The sequence below is a fragment of the Tetrao urogallus genome (genome assembly GCF_951394365.1).
Source record: "Tetrao urogallus genome assembly, chromosome: 12".
NCBI classification, from domain to species: Eukaryota; Metazoa; Chordata; class Aves; order Galliformes; family Phasianidae; genus Tetrao; species Tetrao urogallus.
Window position 1 is genome coordinate 17,865,634 of NC_136825.1, and position 23,645 is coordinate 17,889,278.

The 23,645-nt window shown below is 49.0% G+C and overlaps 1 protein-coding gene across 1 annotated transcript in view; it reads right to left on the reverse strand.

Annotated features, from left to right (window-relative positions):
* PLEKHG4 (pleckstrin homology and RhoGEF domain containing G4) overlaps positions 1-23,645 on the reverse strand; it is a gene marked incomplete at both ends in the record, with an annotated part of 62,533 nt that overhangs the window by 33,198 nt on the left and 5,690 nt on the right. Inside the window, 8 exons of the mRNA XM_079541447.1 lie at positions 558-706; positions 1,303-1,401; positions 3,975-4,091; positions 5,851-5,937; positions 11,023-11,116; positions 11,736-11,859; positions 15,318-15,536; positions 19,836-21,996. Of these exons, the coding sequence (XP_079397573.1) occupies positions 558-706; positions 1,303-1,401; positions 3,975-4,091; positions 5,851-5,937; positions 11,023-11,116; positions 11,736-11,859; positions 15,318-15,536; positions 19,836-21,996 (3,050 nt within the window). The remainder of the gene's footprint in view (positions 1-557; positions 707-1,302; positions 1,402-3,974; positions 4,092-5,850; positions 5,938-11,022; positions 11,117-11,735; positions 11,860-15,317; positions 15,537-19,835; positions 21,997-23,645) is intronic.

The following is a 23,645-nucleotide window of genomic DNA, read 5'->3' on the forward strand; positions in this document are numbered from 1 at the left end:
CAGGGGTTGTGCAATGCCCCGGGGATTTCAAACAGCTGGCCTCTCTCATTCCCCCGCTTCTCATAGCGATTCTGCAAGTGGGCAGTGAGTATTTGCTGTGCAAACCACACCAATGTGAGAAGAGATCAGAGCCTGCTATAGCCAGAAAGCATTCCTCTCAGTTAAGGCCCTTGGAAATCCCCTTGCATAAGCAGTGCCTTGGCAAATCACACAACCTTGGCCCCAAACATCCGTCGCAGGCACCACCAATTACAATTTTTGCTTTAGAGGCACAAAGAATATCCTACCCTTTCCTCACTACCCAAGGTATGAGATTTGGCTTGGAAAAGGAGCTTAAATAACCGTCTAGATGAATCTGCTCACTAAGTTTTTGGACTAGGGAAGAAGCAGCCAGGATAAGAGTACAGCTGTTATGCTTTGCACCTTTGTTTTCAACAGAAGCCCTCTCTACCCAAAAAACTGCTCACTGGATTGCACCAATGGGCCATCTCCAAGAATGCCACTGCCCGCTTTGTGCTCACCTCCAGCTCCTCTTTTCTCCCTCTCTAGGGGCTCACCTGTAGTCCTGGGTGAGGGTGACACAAGACTCCTCCTTCCTCAGCCTGGCCAGCAGTGCTCCACCCTCCAGCTGCAGCCTGACCAGCCGTGCATCCTCCAGAACATTCTTCATCAGCTGCCTGTAGTTCCTCAGCAGCACAGCAGCCTCCTGAGGGATTGCAAGAGTGAGACAAGCTGTTACTGCAACATACAGGTGATGAGGGAATCAGCAAAAACCAGAGGCCAACCCAAACTAAACCACATCTCACCTTGTCCCACCCTAGGAAAGAGGGAGTTTGGTTCCCAGGGCTGTTTCTCTCAAGTATGCCAAGTCCAAAGCGATACACAGCATTCCCTTATGCTCTTGATACTCCACCCCACCAGACTGAAACCAAAAACCAGCTCCTACTGTGCTCCACTTGCTGGGCACAGGATCATTTTTTCACCCTCATTTTCCTCTGACAGCCAACTCCTGCTGTTCTCTCAGCCTGGGCCTGCTGAAAGATGCATTGGTGCAGGAAGACCCAGAGAGGCTCCTGCAGTTATCTTCCAACACTGTGCTGCTGGGACACAACGCAGAGCAGGCAGCAATTTCCCACCATACCAGTGGTTAGGAAGCTTCTCGAGGGGATAATGCTTACAACAACAGCTCTCAGAATGACCTGTCACTACAGCTTTCACATTCAAAGTTAGGGCCTTTCTGCAGCTCTTCAGCTTCCTGCTGCCCCAAGCTCACCTCTGGTGCAGGGTGAGGGACATGCTCACCTCAGCTCTTTCTGGTAATTTTCCAGATTCCACTTTATGAATGGCTCCCTGGAGGAAGGCACAAGCCCCTTGGCATCCTTGTAGCAAGTGTTCCAGTTTCTGTAAGAGGCAGAGATTAATGTCTCACAGCTGATGAGAAAGCTATCTTTTTCAGTATGCAAAAAGTTAAAAGGAAAAGAAAAACAAAAGGATCAAGCACATGAACCCAAGGGTTCAATTATACCATTTGGAAAGGCTGGATGAGTAGAAAGAGGCCCATGAGCCACCACAGGCTTCAGATGCATCACTCTGTAGGGACCTTCCAAACTCATGGCATGCCTGGACCATGCTTTAGAGAAAAGAAAATCAGTGCAATTATGTCCCACCTTCTTCTACAATTAGCATTTCTTCTAACTTCCCACTAAGATGAATCACTGCACATGCATTTCTGGAAGAACAAAACTTAGAAGTAGTACTTGGAATCTCTACACTTTAAATTATCCCTCTTCTTGCTAAAAGTGGTGTAAATTAAAGGTTAGGAAACTGGAAAGCTTCCACAGTCAAAGCACCTTAAACTACCAGCAAATCTGAAGGCTGTTCTCTCTTCTGGGAAAAAAGAACGACCAAAGGAACCATTTCACACATAGGTGAGAGGAGACAGTACTTTTCTGAAAAGTCACTGCTATAAGCCTAGAGACTCACAGATGCCACCCTGCAGCCACTGAAGTCAGGGAAGAGAGGAAAAGCTATTCAGAAAGAAAAGAAGAAAAAAAAAAAAACAAAGGAAAAGGCAAATGGTGAAAGCTGCTGTTTGAGTTCAGTTGAATTCAACCGCCTCTTTGGAGTGCTGAACAGCCCCAGAGGGGACAGATTAGCAGGCAGGATGCAGGTGAGATCACCGAGGCAGGAAATAAACACTGTTTGCCACACAGCTGCAGATCTAAAAGGGTCATTAGCACATCCAGCGCATTACATAAACAGGCAACCCATACAGACCAATTCTGACACCAACTCCCTTTGGTAACATTTTGTGTGTTGTGAGACATGGAAACAAGAGGTATTCTGATACCGAGCTCCTTTCTGCAAGAATTATCCTTCTGCACCTCAGCTTTTCTTAACTCTGTCCAGAAAACGAATCCACATCCTCTTGCAAAGCCTGTCTGCTTCCCCACTGCCAAACCAACCTCAAGTTCTCAGATTCTATCCTAGGCACCAAGGCTTCAGCATTTCTACTGCATCAGCACGGGCACAGGGTACTTTTAGATGAGAGTTTAAAGACAAAAATGGTCCGAAAGTAAACTGGGAAAGCTAACATCTGGCAAGTGCTAAGCTTAACTGCTGAAGCTTGCCACCAGCAATACGATAATACTATCAGTAATATCATAACCTGCTTCAGATCCCACAGCGTGTGCCATGCAGCACTGCGGGTAGAGATCAGAGCTGGGAGACCACCGAACCTTCAGGGAGTGCAGGAGACAGGCTGAGCCACTCAACTGCAACAAGGAGACAGTCAAACGGTGTGCAGCTCTACAGAGATCTAATCCTGTCTCATCTCAGTGCGCCAGATCGTGTCTCAATCCAGCTTTCACATGCTCAACAAGCACACGATCCTGATCCACAGGACTTACGCTCCCTCCGCAACGAGGGCATACAAGGGGATAATTATGAGGGCCACAAATGCTACTTGTAGAGACTTTTGGCAGCCCTGCATGGCCAGCAAGACCTGCAGTCCTGCCAGATATCACCAGCACATGGCTGCTGCTCTCTTTGCCAGGGCTCCCTCCCATATGAACTGCATCTGGTCACTGAAGTTGCAGCCCCTGCATCCCTCAGGATTAGCCTGGGTCAGCTCAAACACTTCCAGAGTGGTCAAACAGGATCGTGGCACTGAGGAACATCCAAAGCAGTGAAACGGAGAAGGAATAGGTTACTGGTACTGCCTCCTGCTGTTGCCTTGCTCCCAAGGCACACTGAACAGAATCCATACAGGGCAGCCTCCTGACCTCATGCAAACAGTTCTCAAAAAGGAAGAAAACATCCCCAGACTGATTTTTTTTTAGCCCTTCCCTGTATTTTTAGTTTCAATGTTTTCTAAAGCATTCAAATTAGATGACAACTTTGGTAAATAAGTGAATAAAGCAGCAAATATATGTTCCTGTAAGGATCTGAAACAATTATCAGGAACTTCCAAGTCCGACTCCTTCCAGGACCGCAGCTTTCACTGAGCAGCACCTCTGGCTTTGTCCAGGGAGCTTGTCCCAAGCTCCAAAACATCTAATTTTTGATCAATCAATTAATTTTTGAGTCCTTGATGATCAGGCACTAATATGCTATCCTGAGACGAGCACAAGTGCCTGTCCTTAAGCCTGAAGCGTCACTGCACATCACAACAAAGGATTCTGTTTCTTTTTTCCCTTCAAAATACGGGCAAACCTGAATTAACACAGTTCAAGCAGATGAGCTGAAAGCTGAAGTTCCTCCAGCTATGCTAATAGGCCACAGGATACCTCCATGTTATGAAGACAATGTCAGCACTCCTTTGGCAACAGAGATGGTCATTTGCGTGCACAGCTGTTACAGGAAACACTGCCTTTCTGTGCTTGTAGGCTCAGTTGCTCACAGGCTCTGCTCTCTTGCTTCAACTCCTCCAGCATGCCATTCCCAGCTACAAAGAACACCAGACACCCACTTACCATACGGAAACTCAACCAGTCCCGGTGGCAGTACGGGAAGGTCCCTTCCAGTTCCAGAGGCAGCTGTGAGCTGTCTATGTGCTTATGGAGGGATTTCATGGAGGTGAGAATTTCAAACTGCATTGAAACAGAATGGGAGAAACAAAAGCACATTTGCGTTAAAGGGCAGCGAGTGCTGGCAAGGAGGAGGGGAAGTTAACAAGAGACAGCATTGCTTCATTTATCTTGCATAAAAACAAGGCACGCTGTGTATCTGCAGTGCGAAGAAAAAAGTCAGTTCCCATCTTGGAGCAGTTTGCTGTGCAGCTTAGTGGGTGAGCCCCGAGGGAATGCAGGCCAAAACACGTCGTTTCACCAAGCAGAACATCTGTGATGGAAGTCTGGCAGCAGCCAGCTTTCTCTAGCTGCATCCAAAACTTCCAAGTACAAGCGGAGCAACTCAGCTCCCTCATATGCTCTCACACGGGGTTGTAATTTGCATTTGTTTGGAGAGCCTCGGAGCCTAAATCCAGCCCCCAGCTTCCCCAGCTCACTTCCTGGAAAATCTGAGCCTCTCTCTCAGAGCAGTCCCTGCCCTACCCTCAATTCTCCACTCACCACAGCAGCTATTTGCTCCAAGTGTTTCCTAGATTTCAGCACTGATAATTTGCTTTCTCTGAGTCTGCAGCGCCTCAGCACAGAATTCTGGAGGGACAGACAAGTGCTCCTGAAGGTAGGTGGAACCCAGCCCAAGAGTGCAGGTGCAGAGAGTTAACCCGATGCACGCACTGCAAAGTTTTCACTTCCATATGAAATAGTGAGGATGTTTCCAATTCCTCCAGCATGCCCATGTCTTTATTAAGCTTTGTTCTGTTCCCTCCTACACGCTTTGGATGCGCTCAGAGCTTTTAAGTAATGCCTTCTGGAGCTCGCCCTGCACGCACACACCTGCAAACACAGAAATGGACTAACAGCATTTGCTGTCTGTTAGGCTTTCAGGGCAGCGTGCCACACACACAGCAAACACAGTGCTGTCCCTGCAGGGTCAAAAAGGAGGACCGGGTCTACTTTGAAACCGAGAGGATTTTTGTGGCAGGCACAGGATTTCAGTCTACCCCTGCAGCATGCAACAGTCTTGGTGCAGAGGGAGATGAGTAAGATGCAGTCTGATGCTCTGTTCACTCATCACAGGCAATCAGAGAGGTTAAAAAGCCCATATTTCCTACACAGCTGTGGAATACCAGGGCACATTTACTTCTAGCGGGGGGCGCATGGTGATGCTGTGCTGATCTTCCCTCCTCTGTTAGCACCTTCTGTTACCCTTCCCAGATATCTCAGCTGCAGGAGAACCTCGCATGCTTACACGTCTCCTCCTCCTCCTCCTGCAGAAGGCTCTCAGCCGCTGACAGCAGCGACTACAAGGGGAGGAAACATGAGATAGGAACAGTCTGTGAAGCAACAAGTCCCTTCATGGGATGGAGTCCGGAGTTGAGAAAAACGAGATCTCTTCTTGACCAAGGATTTCCTCCGTCATTCAGAGGAGAGCAAGAAAAGCCTATTTGTTACTGTTAATGAACAGGCTCCTCCATACAGCTCTCCACGTCCCCAGCAAACCCCCTGCATCTCAAGGGCCCCAGCAGACCGACATAATTATGGCAGACACGGCAGTGATGGACTTGACAATAAACACAGCACGACAGAGATAGGTTCAGCTCCCAGGAAATTTTACAACCCCATAAATACCACACCCGTAAGAGACTACAACCATAAAATATAGAGAACTGAAGAGATTTCATGTGAGAATGAGCGTACATCAGTGAACTCAGAACGCTCTGCTCAGAGAGTTAAACACAGGATAACAAGAGCTCCCCAGCCCCTGCACAAATGCTTTTATTACCTGTCCTGCTGCTGGCTTCTCCATCCGAAAAGTCAGATCTCTTTCAACCAGCAGCAGTACTCCATGAATACAATGAGGATCCATGTCCTGCAAAAGAACAGAGGGGAAATCCCATCACCTGTCCACCCAGGATGCTACGGAGAATCTACTGTCCCAGCTCTGCACAAGAGATTGCAATTTCAAAGGTACATGGAAGCCTGGCAGGCAGACACTAGGAACAGGGAAGGCTGCTCTGCAGAGCACCAAGGCCTTAAGGTAGTTCAGTTCACGTCAACTAATCGTGCAGTATTTAAGGAAGCAGAGAAAGAGGGCAGGTCTTGGCTCACCTGAAAAAATGCTGCCTTATATATATGGAAAAGAATCAGCGAAGGAAAAAATTAAGAACAGCTACATTCAATGTCCATGTCAAGGTCGTTTTTCCTTACTGAAAGGAAGGTTTTTTCCCCACAATGCCAAAAATATCATCTTCTCTATACTTACTGCCAACTCACAAGCAAGGACTTGCATCCTGTCGCTAGAGTTGAACCAAGAGAAATTCCTATTTGGACATACTGAGGGATGCCTGGCAGACGCAGCTCAATCTGTGACCCAGGATCAGCTTTCCAACTACAGAAGCACTCTACAGGAAACTGACAGCAAGGACAGGGAAACGTAGCAGAAACATTCAGATCACACAGACAGGACCAAATAAACGATACCGGGATCTGGATTGCAAGGAAAAGCTGTCCTTCCTCATAGTTAGAGAGAAGCCATTCCATCTAAGTGTCGTGTAGATGTTCACTGCATCTGCAAAGACCTTGGAAGCTATCCAGCAACAAATCCTTTTCGGCAGTGCTCAGGCTGCAAGGAGCTTGCCATGCAGGAGGCCAAAGCAACCCTGCTTAAGAAAATGCCCCAGCACTGTTGAAGTGAAACATCCAACACGAGCAGCAGGGCCAGCACACAGAGGCAGACATCTTCCTTCCACCGCAGACCGTGCTGCCCAACCTGACCAGCACCCAGCACTGCAATTTAGAAACAAACCCAGCTTTGCAAATGCAGGCGGCAGCAGGGATCACAGAACAAAGGGAAAGACATTCCTCTGTGATGCTAAAAGAGGATCCTTTGGAACAGTCAGGAAAATAGCTCAGCTGAAATACCTCCCAGAGCAGCAAGAGGTTCCTGTCTTCTCAGATCCCTTTCTCCAAAGCAAATTATTCATACTTTCACTGTTATCTGAACACTGATCAAACGGCCAAAAAGAACTTGCAGCAGAATTAGGCTGAAATGGGTAAATACTAAAGCTCCTCTAAAGAGAAGATGGGGGGACACTGAAGCTGCACCAGTAGCTCTGAGTTTGTCTGCTAGGAGGTAATGAAGGATGAGAATATCCACAGTGCCAAGATGGGTCACAGAGCTATGAATCAGATAAATGTATAATTCCACAATCCCTCCTACACTCCAGCAGTTGTAAGACTTACAATCTGGAAATGGTTTGAAGTTGAGGGAGGGAAGATTGAGGTTGGATGTCAGGGGGAAGTTCTGTACTATGAGAGTGGTGAGGTGCTGGAACAGCTGCCCAGAGAGGCTGTGATGCCCCGTCCATCCCTGGAGGTGTTCAAGGCCAGGTTGGATGGCGCCCTGGGCAGCCTGGGCTGCTGTGAAATGGGGAGGTTGGTGGCCCTGCATTGGTGGGGGGTTGGAGCTTCGTGATCCCTGAGGTCCCTTCCAACCCTGGCCATTCTGTGATTCTGAGAGGATAAAGGTTGGGGTTGGTGTAACACAGTTCTAAGAGCCAAACACTCGTTTGCTTGTGCGCTGTGCTGAAAACAGCAGCTGAAAAACCATTTGCAGGTTAAGCTGGCAGGGGAAAAATGTCAAGAGAAAGAAATACTTCCAAAAGAAATTAAGTATTGCCATATTTTTTTTCCAAACAGCTGAAGAAAAGTCAGTCTCATCCAGCTCTGAGGGATGCATCCAAGTGGGCTACAGCAGTTCACAGGAGAGCTCTGGGAGGCAAGCAGAGCTGCAAGCAGTGGGGTCCTGCCTGCAGAAGCTTCCTTACAGGTTTTCATATCATCTCCTACCTTTGCTAACAGGTCCAGCTGTGTGGAAGCTAAAACACAGCCCACAACTCCAAGGGAACACCACATTCCCCATCACAGGTACAACGTGGACGTTAAAGGGCAGTATTAACAGCAGCTCAGAAAGCAGCAGGGCAAACACCGACCCTGTTGCTTTTTTAAATGAAAGAATTACTTATTTTCTTCAGGCAAAAGCTTCAAATCACCTTCTGGCTTCCTGAGTGAAGCCCATGGCCAACCTTCATGCTGGCCACAACTTGAAGCACGGGCAGTTTGGGCAGCCTGTGCTTATGGGACACCCCCCACGCTCAGTCTTTAAGTGAGCACTACTCGTAGAGCTGTAGGAGATTCCTGGTCTTTAAGATCAGACCGAGCTCCTCCACACTACTGCACTAACAGGGCATGTAAATACAACCCTTGAACAGCAAAAGGATTACACAGAAATTTAAACTGCTACTCTGTGTCTGTCTTCATAAACAGACTTCTCCCCTCCCAGTCTAATGCAAATCCAGCAGATTAGGGATTAAACATTTGCACTGACATGCAGTACTCACAAGTATCTCATTCTAAGAACTCAGGCAGAGGAAAATCCCACAGCTGTTTGTTCTCTGAAGTCCAGCACACGCTGCCTCGCTTACTGAGACACAGCAAAGCTCAAAGCAGCAGGCTCCCACAGCACAGAGCTAGCTGGTGCCAAGCTGTGACCAAGCATCAGAGCAGCATTCCCCTCTGCACAAAGCCTGCTCCAAAGCATTATTATACAGCTTCCCCCGGGAACAAAGCACGATCCATTTTGCAGCACATAAACACTGCATGCTTCCCCTCTTCTCCTTTGCACAGTTTCTCCTCCTTCCTCTCAAGTTAGCTTTGCTGCAGCACTCGATATTGCCTCTGCTCCCAGTGCTGCCTGGGACAGAAAGGCTTCCAGTAGTCTTCATGCACCCTCATCCTTAAGAGGATGGGGAATAAAGTCTCACAGAACACAACTGAAAGCAAAGAGGGTGAGAAGGGCTCACAAGGTGGCTCTAGACAGCAAAGGAAAGTCAGGGAAAGCTACCTGCCTGTTAGCACTTAATAATTCTGTTCACACATTCACTCTGTGGAAAGATGGAAAATGGAAGAGCTATTGCCTCAGCTTGACAAATCTTGACCCAGAAATATCTGGGATGAAATTCTTCTTCTCTCCCCAGGGAGGTTCTATAGGGTTAATAGATTCGAGCACTGCAACAGGAAGAGACTCTGCATGAGGTCATCTCTGCTGTGCTCATCCGCTGTGAAGCAGTGCTTCTCACCGCTGAGTCAAGAGGAAGATGTCCCTTCCAAACTGAACAAGCCACACCGGGTCTCAGAACTTCACAGATCCCACCCCTGTTTTCATAGCGGGCTCCACAAAAGCAGCGTAAATAAAGTCCTGCTGAGCAGAGAACAGAACAAGAGAGATGAGCTCTCTAGACACAGTGTAGATATAAGAGAAACTGGGAGGTGTAGCAGGGATTCCAGAGAGGAGCCCAAGGAGGTCGCCTGTTACATGACCTTCCAAGCCCAACTCACTGATTGCTCCTGCATCCACTGCCCAGCAAGCCCTGCCACGCTCTAGAACACTTGACTTGCTGCACTGTAGTCAGTTTTCTAAACTTTGCTCTCCTTATTTCGGAGCAGATGAGAACAATGTTGTGGGATCCCAGAGGTAAACCAGAAGTAAATGCTAGGCATCCCCAAGAGGCTCAGCAGAGCCAGGGGATTACTGTTGTGCCAAGACCAGACAGCGAGCCAGCTGAGCAGGCCTTGTTTACAGAGTCTGCACAAGAGGCAAGGTAAGGACCAACAGACCACAGGCAGAGCAATCAGCCTGTCAGTCAGTTACCTGGAGCACACATTCAGCTCCAGCAACCTCTCTTGCAGCACACTAATCCCTGCGAGCTAATGTTGTTCTACCCTCTACTCAGAGCCAGACTGACATCACAGCAGGATACTGCACAGGTAGTTAAAAAAAAAAAAAAAAAAAAAGCTTTTCCTCCCTCCCCATTTCAAGGGATACGAAGCATTGAGTCGGGAGGCCTTTATTCCTGCTGTGTTCTATGAGAGCAGTGACCTACTAGTGGCCCCAAAGCACACTGTCTCTCAACATGCTGCTGTTTTCCAAATAACCCCACTAAAACACAGCCACGGGACCTACACAGAAGCACTCAAAAGTTTTAGCAAGCCACTGCCATGTGAACATAACAAGAAGAGAAGGTACTTGCTTGTTACCTCTGCAGAACTGAGCAGGGCATCAGATTACTCCTTCAGCACAGAGAATGAGCACTGGTAGTGCTCACACCTCCTCCCAGCCCAGGAAGCAGGAGGAATCTGACTCAGCCCCAGCACTCAGATGTGGCACTGAAGCACATAAACCACAGGGACACCAGCCTCATTAAAACACTGCCCCATTCCAGTCTGCAGAGCTTGAGCCCCGCGAGACCTACGCTCTGATTTAAAAGGAACACCTGCTTAAACAAGATTAGTCATAGCTGCAACCCAGAATCTCCTCTGGCTTTCTAATAACAACAGACAGAAGCAATCTGGGACCAGAGGCATCACAGCCCACTTGCTTCCCAAGTGATTGATACGAAAGCCTTTGACCTGAAGCAATATAGAGTTACAGCATGTCCGTTTCCCATCCTTCACCACCAGCCACACAAACAGCTGCATGTGCTCTTCCACCTGGTACAGCACGCAGTGCCTTTCCCTCCTGCTGCAGCAGGCAGAGGCCTCTCCTCCTCCCTTCTCTGTGGGCTGTGTTTTTCCCTGTGTTTCACCTAGACCCAGTCAACAGGCAGCATCACCACACACTATCATTTGTGACAGCATTTACACTCAGATACAGGACTGTTCTCAGTGTAGAGACAAATAAATCTGAAGGGGTGGGGAGGAGCGTTCTCTAACTCAGACTTGCTTAGGTTTTTTTTGCTTTGTCTGCAGTCTGGCAAGTTCTTCAAACAGGGCTGGGTGCATAACTCCATCTCTCAAAGCCAGGAGGCAGATGGAGACATAAGCAGCAGATGGAGATACAACCTCCAACCAAGACAGCAAGCCAAGAAGCGTTCCTTTGTCTGAGCTCAAGGATCACCTGCAAAATGCTGAATGCCTTGAAGAGAGCAGGAACCGGCGAACAGCGACGAGCATCCACAAGAACAGTCAGACCCAAAGCCTGACACTCGGGTCTGCAAGGACAGAGAAAGAGGTCATGTTAGCCAGCAGTGATGATCAGCAAGTCCCTGAAAGTCAAACCCTTGGAAGTAACGGGGTAAAGAAGGCACGTTATGGCTCTGTATAAGGAAAGCTAACTATCTAGCCACTCTTCCTTCCCTTAACAACACGTACAATGGAAACCACCACCCAGACAGCTCAGGTTTTACCACTGTTTTCATGTGAACTTTCAGTTTCTCCAATTCCTAGGACACCTCTCACCAATGGCAGAAGTGCTGATCCCCCTTCTGAAGGATCTGCAGAGGAAAAACTGTCCTTCCTCAAGGCGTTCTGGGTCAAGCTTGGCCTTCCTCACAGTGCTTCACAAGAACAGCCCTTCTGGATCAGACCCAAAAACCCATCTTTCCCAGAGTCAGGAATGAAGAGAAAAGCATAAGAAAAAGCATGAGAGGCAGAAGCATTCTCAGGTGTTAAGCCTGCTCTGTTCATCGACGGTTGAAAGCCTACCAAGTCACTGACAAAGTTAGATAAGCTAATAAGAGTTAAAGCTATCTCAAAGTGAAAAGGTCTTGGTAGAGCCCACATTTGTAGAGCACGTTTTCTTTCCCCTGACAGCCCAGGAGTGTCACAAACCTCGGGATGCTGTGCAGGTACAGGAGGAGGCGAACCAGCTCAGTGGTGTTGCAGTGAGGGTTTAACCAGGCTGTGTTCCTTGTTGTTATTATTGCCACCGCACGTCCTGACTTATCTCTGGTACCTGTAAAAGAGGGAGAAACAAGAAGTCACGCAAGGACATCAGCCTAACAGAGCCTGCTTCCAGGTGCGTATGTTTCAGATTTCCCTGCTGTCACCCTCGTCAGCTCCCTAGAAATGCTCTGCAGAACCAGACACAGTCTGTGTTACACACCAGCGTGGGCTACAAGCACACTTCCAAAGTATGTAACTGCTGCCCGAGAATGAAATGGCTGAGCACTGCTCGGGGAGCTGAGCTCTGCTTGCCCTTCTCTCAGGGCAGCGTTCAGCTTGGACTGTTCTCTTCCACCCAAACACAAAATCCTCACCAAATTTGGCAGAAGTTGGCTAATGATAACACAACCTTTTGAGAAGTGAAAGAATCTCAAGATCAATAACCTGACACCCACTTGTGTTCCAGTATCACATGTAGAGGCTGCTCATCACGGCCACCTCTGCCCACTGCCCATTTCTGCCCTGCCCTCCCTCCCTAGGAAAGAGCCATGAAACCTCTGCAGGCTCCCGAGCTCCCCAGGAACAAACGAGGCCCAGCCACCACGATGCTGCTATCAACTCTAGGGAATGGTTAAGGCATATTACAGGCAACACAGCTGAGCTGGGATATGCTGAGGAAGGAGAAACCCCTCCACTTCAACTAGTCACAACTGCTACCTGACTCTTGCCTTTCAGAAGTCCAAAGACAGCTTATCACAGGCTGCAGCCCACTCTAGGAGCTCCCAAAACTAAGCGACATTCCAGCTTTGAACTTTAGCCATGGCACGCCTTGAGAACCACAAGGAAAAGGACTGGAATTACATCCAATCTCCTCTCCAGATGCAAAGAGAGGTAACAAGAGGAGAACACACCGCGATGGAGGCCCAGAGCTGCCTGTGTCGTTCACACCAGGCAAGGCCACCGCTGTGAGCAACCACCGCTGCGAGCTCAGGAAGGTAAATGATCCACAGAACTGCAGGGACTGCACCTCTATTGTGTGAAAAGTAATTCACTAAAACAGAAGGCATTTCCTGCCATACAAATTGTGTGAGAGAAGGGAAGAGTCCCAAGCACGGTACAAAAGCAGAGGTGTAGGGAAAGCCTTCCTCTACCCCAAGAGATACCAGCCCTGGACAACCTCTCTTCCCATCCAAGGGAGGAGCGAGTGAGCTGGGAGGTAAACTAGATACAGATGGCCAGCCCCAAGCACAGCAAACTGCCCTGGTGTGATCTCAACCTGTTACAAGGACATGACTTGAGTCAGAGCCACACACACAGATGGGCATCATTTAAGATCAGGGCTTTTTGCCTCCCAGGGTCAGAACCGTGGCACAGACCTTCTCCTGCTGACAGCAGGGTCAGAGGCTTTGATCGCCTCCGTGCTTCAGGAGGAATACTGAATTCTGGACGCCGTATTACCAAAGAGCTGGAGAGCTGTGTCCCATTTCATAAGGGCTCATCAGAAGATTTTAAAAGGAAAGTTCTCAGTTACTCTCAGCATAAGGCTATGATAACTAGTCTCATTAAAAGCCTCCTTGCTCTGAAGCATCATCTTTTGTCCGTTAGGGAAGCCAGGCACCACCAGAACTTGATTAAATCTTTAATCAGCACACGTGAGTAGGAAATGACCTGACTAGGTCAAAAAAGCAACAACAGCCAGCAGGGCTAGGTCTGCAACAGTGACACAACCAGCTGGTTGAAGAACAGAACGCAGGAACGGAACACTCCTGAAAGGAAACTTTCTAACTCCATCACCTGCTAGCCTGTTGATTACTTTTTATTCTCTGCTTGTCATAAAAGTTATCCTCTCTAACGCAGTCAGTGTTTCATTACCAATATCTAACATTTGGCATTTAACTGAGTGGTGCACGTGTTTCCTCAGGCATCTCCTTTTGGATGTCAGTGGGCAATCCTCACAGGAGAGAAGAAACAACAACCACATCAGTGCCCTTTCAGACCAAAGCCCCCCTGGATGCATCATGCCCAAACCTCCTCCTTCAACTCACTCCAATCACACATCTCTCCAACCCGTATTTGAATCCTTGTGACTTTGTACTGTGTGGTAGGAATCTGTGACAAACACGAGCAGCAGTTCCCACAGTTGGGCTCCTTCTACAGCAAGGCCTGTGTGTTTCTCTATAAAACGCTTCATTTTCTAACTGACATACACATAATAATCAGCCCATGCTGATCAGCAGACCCGTTTACCTACCGATGCTAATTTATATACTTGCAGGTACCATAAGCCTGCCCTGCACCTGGTTTTTCACCTCACCTTTTTCCAGAAGACTGAAGTAGTCCTGTTTCCCTTTTCTCCTTCCCCATATAAGGCTGTTTTGTGTTTTTTTTTTTTAATCTCAGTCACCTTGGGAGGTTAACAGCGCTGCCAGCCTCGCACCACAAGACAACCCTCCAGGTACCAGCTAGGCTGTCTCCCTCTTCTGCCCCTCCTGCAGGTACCAAAGCACCCAAACCACTCCTCTCTGCTCTTCAGGCAATTCCCAAAATGAAAGAAGCTCGTGAGCTCACTGAATGCTGCACCTTCCTGGCCCACACCGTGCAGCAGGGACGCAGAAGCCTTGGGGTGAGCAGCTGCCGTTTGTCACTGAGCAGCACCGCAGAGGTAGTCCTCACTTCCTCCGTCTAAGTAAATATCTGGTTAAACACAAAGCCTTCTTGTTTGGGCCCTGCACTCCAAATGATCCTGGCTGCTCCGTCCAACAGCCTCAGCTTTGTTTACCACTCTGCCAAAACTTGTCCCATCCAGAAGTTTGAACTGCAGCAATTCAATATTTTGCTGCCATATCAGATACAAACACTGAGTAAGGTTTGACCTACAGCCGATCCCGGCAGAACAATTCTGGGAAGTCCTCCCATCACAGCTACTTTTGTCAGAGGCCATTTAGCCACGCTATCGTTCATCCCACACGCTGCTCATCCACACTGCACTGGGATGTTCCTTTCAACACCCTGCCTAATGAAATCAAACTTGTTAGAGAAATCTTTTCTACCCAAGGAGCTACGTTTAATCAACCAAACTTCTAATTACCGAGAAGAAAACTGGTTTTACAAGAGCGCTGTCAAATAGCCACTTCCACGCTCTCGTCCTTTAATTATCTACCATGTGAATCAAGTTCCTATTGTTTTGACCAGGTCTAATGTCAGGCCCACCATATCATTAGCTGGATACTCACTCTTCTTTTTGAACTAATGCTATGAGCCTACAGATTTGGCATTTCTGACTCATACGTGCTTCGTTAACGTTTTAAGACTCTAGGGAGCAAGCAAACATGACTTTCATGGGAGGGAAACTCTACTTCCTGCCCTTCCCATGCAGAAACTGGAAGAGAATTCTAAACTGTTACTTCAGGAGAGGTTTGGAATGAAAGGAATGAGACTGGCAGAGACAGCAGCACCGAAAACCTGGCGTATCTCCTCTGCCCCCCCAGCAGCCCCACTCCCCAGACACGTTCAGGCTCAGCTACTCACCAGGCAGGCAGGCGACTCCGCTCCTGAGCACTTCAGGGTTCACATCCTTGACTATGGAAGGTGCAGAGCGGCCGCCCCAAGCAGCCCCAGGAGCTGGGGATGTGGGGGGACTAACAGGTGCGGAGGTTTCCTCCAGGGCACAGGATTTATCTGCTGGCTTCAACGCAACATCTGTGCCAGATGCTTCTTTTACCACCTCTGCCCCGTCCGATACCATGCCTGCAAGACAAGCAGCAGTCAGAAGCTGGAGCCCAGCTCCACCCAGAAAGGTCCCAAGGAAATCCCACAGTGGGGAGGGACAGCGTGCCCCCAGCACCCCGCAGCTCCTCGTGCCAGCAGCACACATCACACATGCTGCAAACCTGTCACAACATGAATGCCGCAGCTATTAAAAAAACAACAGTCGATCGTGAAGTTTTCAAACTCTAACAGCTCACTTTGGAGCAGCATTACTGCGCTCAGGACATGGCTGAAGGTAATGCATGGAGCAGGACGTGTCTGCTGGCAGCCCCAAGTCCGGAGCAGCACAAACCCTTGGCAGAGCTCCAGCAGCACGAGCACTGCAAAGTGATAAAGCAGCTTCTGACAGGGAGAGCCGCTCCAGCCCGGCAGAATTACTCCCCCGACACCACTTGCAGATTGCTTCTTGAAAACGCAAAGCTGACTGGAGGCTGACAAATCAGCTGGGAATTAGCCAGCAAAGAGACCTCGTTCTGCTCGTCCAGACTTTTTTAATTAACAGTTAGCCTGAATGGCAGAAATCTATTTTAAAACCCTCAAGAACAGAAGGAGGAGAGCAATCAGCTCCGTTGGGGAACTGGAGAAAACTCTTCATATCCCTGACACTTCAGCTCTGAAGAACAAGTGATCCGATTCATCTGATTCCAAAATTAATTAGCTGCTACTGCACACAAATTAACGCCAGTTTTCTCCCCACTTTGAGTTTCAGTTTTCATGTAAAGGTAGCTGGAGAGAAGAAGAATTCTCCTCGCAATGTTACTCCCCATTTCCCAGCGTGGTGGGAATTAAAAGGCAGGAGCGTGTCTTCAGGATCCTAAGCACACAGCCAGGCTATCACTGCTGGGCAGAGGCACATGCTGCAGAAAAAAGGCTCTACTTCTCTGCAAATCACGGAACTTCAGTATCTACCAATAGAAATCAACCTCCCTTTAGAGAAAATAAAAGAGGGGAGCATTTATTTGCTTGCTGTGAAGTCACATTCTTTAATTGCTATTTAAAATTGACTTAAACCACTCTACCTTCCTGCTGCATCAACAGTGCTGACACTTGACTCAGTTTATTTACCAACAGATTCCAATACTTCATTAAAGAGCAGGACTGGAACAAAGCAGTCCTTGAAGTGGCTTTCAGTACAAGTTTTAGCAGCAAAGGAGATTTGCAGGTTGAGGCTCAGCCCAAACTGCTTTCAGAACTGCTCAAGTGGGTAAGAGAAGTGCCTCGAGAGCAGGGCTCAGCATGCAGAAAGAGCCAACAGGGGAGAGCCAGGAGGGGCTGCAGGGCTGTGCCACAAAACAGTGACTGAGTGCAGCCCAGCACCCTGCTAACATCCCTCTCAGGGACCTGGGATCTCACATGGCATTTGCTGGGGTGAAGGTTTGAGGCCTCTGCACCACTGTGGGACACAGCAGGGCTCAGTTCTGTTCCCAGCACTACAGTTCAGGTTCTGTTTTCCATAAAAGAGGTCACTGCTTTGGGCAGTGCTACCATATCTTCCTGAGGTGGGATTTAGAGGGGCACAGACCTGCCATGGATCACCGGGCCAAAGAAATCACAGCCCAGATGTTTTAAGGGCTGGTAGATTCCATGGGAAAACACGTTCTCAGGAGGCTGTAAGGCAAACAAGCACACATGCTATTTGTAGTAAGGGAATTTGCATCACATGAAGGAAGCCTCTGAAGAAGACCTAAAGGTGGCATTCAAAGAAAGGGAGCACGGCTACATTGAAGGAACCACACGGACCCAAACGCACACGGCAGCCCTGCACTGGAGCTTTCTTAGGAACAGGCAGCAGCTGCTCAACCCCGGGAGAGAGAAGGGTTATTGTTCAGCCCGCCGGGCACGGCTGTGGTGCCAAGGCCACCTCAGAAAAGCTGTGCAGCCTCTGGAGCACACAGGCCCTGACCAAAGCCACCCTGCCCTACCAGAGGCCCCGTGGAGGTGTGCAGGCCCCAGCTCTCCCCAGGCATGCCCAAGCACACTGTTTGCTACTTGCAGTCTGAGGTGGAGGCGCTCAGCGAAGCGGAAACTGCAGAACGCAGAGGATTACATCAAAAAACCAACTGAGAACTGGGACAGCCGAATCTGCCATGTTTGCAGGTTCCACCTTTCCCCGAGGGGAAGGAAGCGGGAGAGGAGGATTTGCTTGTGTGCATTTCAAAGAGACATTAGCATTTCTCCTGCAAACTGCCCCGGCATCAGCATCATGCATGCTAACACCCTGCAGGAACACGGAGCGGCAGCTGAACGCCCCAGCAGGTGCTGCTGAATCCACCCTTGGGTGGCTCCTCAGCAAACTTCTTGACTATCAGGTTATTTTCCACTCCCCAGAATACAGGAATTCTCCTCCAGGGAGAGCTGCAAAGTTTCAAAATTCACTTAAAGTCAGCCACTGGGGAAGGAAAAAGACATCAAGTAGGTTTTCTGCAAATGGAACCAATGTAAATTTTAAGACAACCAACTCAGTAGAGGTCACGTTTTACTCAACATCTTCCCAAGCCAGGTCATATTTATGCATAAAATAAGCTCAGTTTGTGAATAGGAGTAGGAGGGAAGGGGAGAAATTGAAGGATGAGGAAAAATGTGCAGATGCAGCAGATCTGAAAAGGAGTTTTGATCTGACCCACGGCACCTGCTTTAATAGGAGCCCACAAATGCCTCACAGAGAGCAGAAGGTGGGCACTGCAGATCTGAACCAGGCACGGGAAGCTTGGGGGAGTGGTTATATGCAGTTTGGGCAGGATAACCTCATGAGCAGCCCCTGCAGCAAAACAAGAGCCAGGCACCAAGAGCTCAGCTCACCTACAGACTGAGCAGCTGGGGGAGGAAAGCACTGTAGGACTGAGCCTGGGACCTTTGCTTCACTGTCTAATTTCTCACTGCATAACCTCCCTACTACAGTATTTCTGGGAGTTAAAGGGGACGAATAACTTGTTTAGATCTCCAAGCAGTCAAACGTAACAGATTAAAGCTTCTTATCAGTAGAGTATTTAAGAAATACCCCAGTGTTAAGGGACACTGAGCCGCACTCTGCCTTAACCCCACAGCCACCCAGCCAACCCCTTTTCTGATGACTGGGCACACGTCTCCCAAACAGCCAGACGGGCAGAGTGTGACCTCCTCTGCTGCTTGTGATTTTGGATGCTCTTCAGAAACATCAGAGCTCTTCATTTCTCAGAACATAGATGCCCATCACTTGTTCAAAAACATCAGAGATGCCCAGCAACAGCGGGCCCGCCTAATTACTGAATTAACCTATTTAGTGCAGGTGGAAGCAGAAATTTCCCATTCATGAATGGAGATTCTCCATTAGGAGGTCACACTGAGGTCTCTGGTGAAATGTGACTTCTGGACACTTCAGAAAGTAACAACTGTGCCTGCAGCCAAAGCGCTGCATCCAAGCAGATACCAGCCACGCATCTCTGCCAGCTCTGCTCCCCAGACGTGCTCCAACAACGTGCATCTGCACCTCCAACCCTTTCAAGCATCCTCACATTTCAAGCCAGATAATTTTCCTAGCCAGGGGTCTCAGGGAATGCGAGCTGCTCAACTGGAATGGCGTGCTTCCCCCGCCCCCGCCACATCTCACTGTGATGCACAGATCTGGCTCCAGCTTTCCAGACTCAGCAGAGCTAGGCAAAGCCAACATCGTGTCTGTGGGACTGCACGCTGCCTGCTACAGGAGGCAAAGACCTGGACTGCCAGCGTCGATTCTTCTCAAAGGGAGCAGCTCCAGCACAGCAATGAGGCATTAAGAAGCGAGGGCAACACCTGCTCAGACACCTTGTTTAAGAGGGAGAGGGAGTGAGATGGAGAGGGATCCCTCAAGTCTGCAGCTGGCAGCACATACACACATTTGGTGACCTTCAGCCATGTTCCATAGCCAGTATCTGACAGTGCCACCCGCTGCTGTTTCATCTTGTCAGTCATCCCCACACAGCCACTCTGCCCCAAAGTCAGCCTCTCTGCTCTCATGCACACCTACTGCATGCACCCATAACGCACGCAGCGAGTGCAACAGGTGGAGGTCACCAGCCACCACCCCAACTTTACTCCATAATAACATAAATTTGCAAAGGCTGTGAACAAAATGCTGCAATAAATCCACCTTTGAAAAGAAAGTTAACTTCAAGCCACAAAAAAATGACAGCCTAATCACTTTCCTGTGGTTTGTGATGTTACCCCAAAGCCTCCTGATACCTGCCAGCAGGAGCTCTCAAGCACTTTGCTTTCTGCCTATGTTATCAGTCAGATAAACACACAGACACCCAGATCCTGTACCTTTAGGAGATGATGCTTCTGGAACTGCCTCCGGGTGGGAGTGCAGAGCAGTGGGCTCTGTGCTCCCCTCAGCAGGTCCTGAGGACAGTGGTCCAACCTCCAGCTCCTCTTTTATGGATTCCAGTGTTTTTAAGGCTACTGCCTTTGACGTGTCCACATCAGAAAAACTGCCTTGGTTCTCCTCCCCTCCCTGCAAGTCCTGGGCTGAAACACACTCTGGGTTCAGCACAGAGTTCACTTCACTTCCATGGCTGTGGTTTTCTGTCCATCCTCCTGGATCCCCACACCTCTCTCCAGGTTTGAGGCTTCCAAACTGACTCGAGTCTTCTGCTTGAGCATCAAGACCCAGCAAAGATCCACTGGTACCTGACTGTTCTGCCACCTGCTTGCTCTCTGCTGGCAGTGCACTTTGGGGCAGCACGGCATCTTCAGCTCCCTTATGCTGACAAGCAGGGACTTCTTGCTCTTCACCATCTGAAAGCACTCCATCCACAGGAGCGTCGGTAGAACAGCAACTACAGCTACTCTGATGCTCCTTCACAGCCTGCACTTGTTCAATCTCTTTGACATCCTCAGGACTCTCTCTTCTTCCCTGCTCTATTTCACCTACTTCTCCTCGGTTCAGCTGTTCTGGAGGATTTACTGGAGAGCTACAACTTGTTTCCTGATCAGCACAACAAGCTGGGACTGCCGCTGCATCTGTCATGTTCCCTGAAGGAGAGCCTCTTCCCACACCCACAGCTGAACTCTCAGGTGTGGCAGGCAATGCAGCGGCCTGGACTGGTGCAGTATTTTCACCAGCACTCTGGCAAGAAGCATTGGGACCTTCCTTCAGTGTGCAGCGCGGTCCCAAAGGCCCCAGGACAGACCCAAGAGAAGGATCCACCTGTGTCACCTCACGTTGATGCTCTGTCAGCAGTTCTTCACGTTCCTCCACAAGCTCCTCTTCAGCGGCAGCATCTAGATTTGTTTCTGGGCTCTGCTCCAGCGTTTCAACACCGGGATTTATGCTAGAACCATCGCTTTCTAATTCCATGTTTCCAGTAGAACCAGTCATTTGTGCTTTGCAGCTGACACCATCTCCAGCACACACGTCACCGCTGCCGCTCAGCGCACACTGCCAATCACCAGAGCACTCACTGCAGGCCTCCTGCTCCACAGCATGGGAATCTTCCGCACCAAAAGAAGGAGCTGCAGTTGCAGGAAAACTGTTTCCCATGCTCCCAGCAGCACCTGACAGCAGCTGAGCTTCTGGAGACAGCTCTTCACATGCCGCCGTTTGGTTGCTTTCCACAGGAATTACATTTTTGAGAACTCCTGGAGAAGTGCTCACAGCGTCCATCTGACAGGGCTCCTTCTGCATAAGTGCTGAGTGAACTAAGTTCTTGGAGTAGGTGCTATCTTGAATGACAATAAACCTGTGCTTGCCTTTAGATGCATTCACTCTTGTCCTAGGCTGAGTCAGATAACTTAAAGCCAGTGACTGGGTTAACGAGCCTGTCTGTGGTCCAAAGCGAGGCAGTGAAACTTGGGCGAGCTCAACGTACTCCCCTTCAAGGTCACTTTGCAAATCCTCTTCAGGAACAGGACTGGAACACACACCATTGACAACAGTTTCACCTAACTGTGGAGCTGGGCTGCTAACAACCAGGTTGTTGCAATTTGGACTTTGTTCCTGTAGACACTGAGATTCTAGGTCTGGTAAGCTGTGCTCAGCATGGTCCATGGGGAGACATACAAGTGAAGGTTTCCCTGTTGTCTCTGGAGCGATAGTATTATTTTCAATTATTTTTGGTTTATTTATAAATTCCGGATTAACCACGTTATCCCAGGGAACACGAAATATTTTATCATCAGTGGTCAGTAAACAATTTTCCAGTGCTATACCCATCCGCTCTCCATTGATAGTACTCAACCATTCCAGAGTAAAAATAGAGGTATAGGAAACTTCTGGAATCACGACTTCTTCTACATTATGCTTGTCTTTTGCTAAACACTTCAACACGATCCGTGGAGACTTCTTCAGATAGGGAACCACCTGCAGGTAGAAGTCACCAGGCCTCAAGATTCGCCAGTCAATGGAAGCCAGCTGGACTACAATCTTCTCGTGAATGCACAGGGGCCAGCCCTCGTGGCGAAACAGCAAGCCACAGTACTGAACCTAGAGAGAAAACACAAAGCATGTTCAGCAGCAGGAACACAGCTCAGCTCAAGCTTCTGGATGGGAGAGACCACACGTCTCTTTTACAGAGCAGCTATGGCAATAGCACAGCTCAATTTGGGGTCTTTGGCAGTCAGCGTAGGGGAGTTTTCCATACTGAGGTAGTCTCTTTAAAAGGAAACCAACAGAAATAGGACAAGTTACCATCACAAATCATCAGCGTCTCAGGAGCTGAACGCACACCCGCCATCCACCACAAGCATCAGCCCTACTTAAAGCTGGGTCAGCACAGACAGGCAGAGGACTGAGCCCAGAACCCTGGGGTGCTGATGTCAGAGTTCCCACTTCCCAGCAGAAGAGCTCTTCTTTACCTTAGTGCTGCAAATGCACAAAACCTCTGTCCTCAACTAAACACCACCCACAGCCTGACCAGACTTCAACCATACGCCCCATCCCTGCAGGCATTCGAGGCCAGGCTGGATGTGGCTCTGGGCAGCCTGGGCTGCTGGTTGGTGACCCTGCACACAGCAGGGGGTTGGAACTGGATGAGCACTGTGCTCCTTTGCAACCCAGGCCATTCTATGATCTCTAAAGCTTATACAGCACACTCTAGGTTGTACCAGGTATACTTGAAACTAACCATGAGGAGGCTAAAGATGCAGAAACATTACTGCACAGAATGCCTCTACCCAGCCTAGCGCTGCAAGACACTGCCTGTCTGGTAAAGGGCCCTTGGGCTAAGATGTGCTGTGGGGGAGGGAAAGCAGAATGAAGGTACTAAGCTCTGAGGACTCAGTTCTTCTAAACATGTGCTGTTGAGGTGCACAGTGTGTTCCATCTGACTTTGGTTGAGCCTAATAGAAGAGCAGGAAGTCAGGAAAAAGGCATCACACAGCTGGAGCAACTGAGAGCCTATGCAAAAACAGGTGGAGACAAGTTAGGAGGAGTCAGCAGCAAGGGATCACTGTAAACCCACCAGTGAGTGGAAAGAGAGATCGGTGAAACAAAGCAGGAGAAGGGAGGCCGCAGAGCAGGACCTGCACAACCAAGCTGTGCAGCCCCTGACCTGCTGAGCCCTGAGCCTCTCAGCTACGCCATGTCTTCTTCATACAAGCCCACTTACAAAGGTTTTGCACCCAGACTTTGTAGTCAGCCAGATACTGGTTCATGTCAGCCACGTTTTTCACTTTTAAGAATTCCCACCGGAGTCTGAGTCATCTTCAGCACAGCATACTGAAGTTATGAGAAGCAGCGCCTGGAGATGCCCGCTGGGCACAGACCTGCCCAGTTTTCCAACTTACAGTCATGTTCTGAATGTTTCATTTTAGCATTTCCTCCACGTTTGCACTTAGAAGTCCTGTTACAGACATAACAGGAATTCCCTACACCTGCAACATGGGCTCAGTGCGTGAGCCTTCCAGCTCCCTAGAAATCCACCCTCGCCCCCAAACACAGCAGCACTCAGGACCCCCCCATGCTCCCATGTACCTTTTTCCTATATTTAAAAAGAAAAAGCAAATAAAAAGGCAGTGACTCCAGGCATCAAACAAGACAAGTCTGAAGACAGCTCCCAATTAAGTAAAAGTTCACGGCTGAACCAACCTGACTCAATTATTTACAGCTTTATCACAACATCAAAAAGTAAAAAT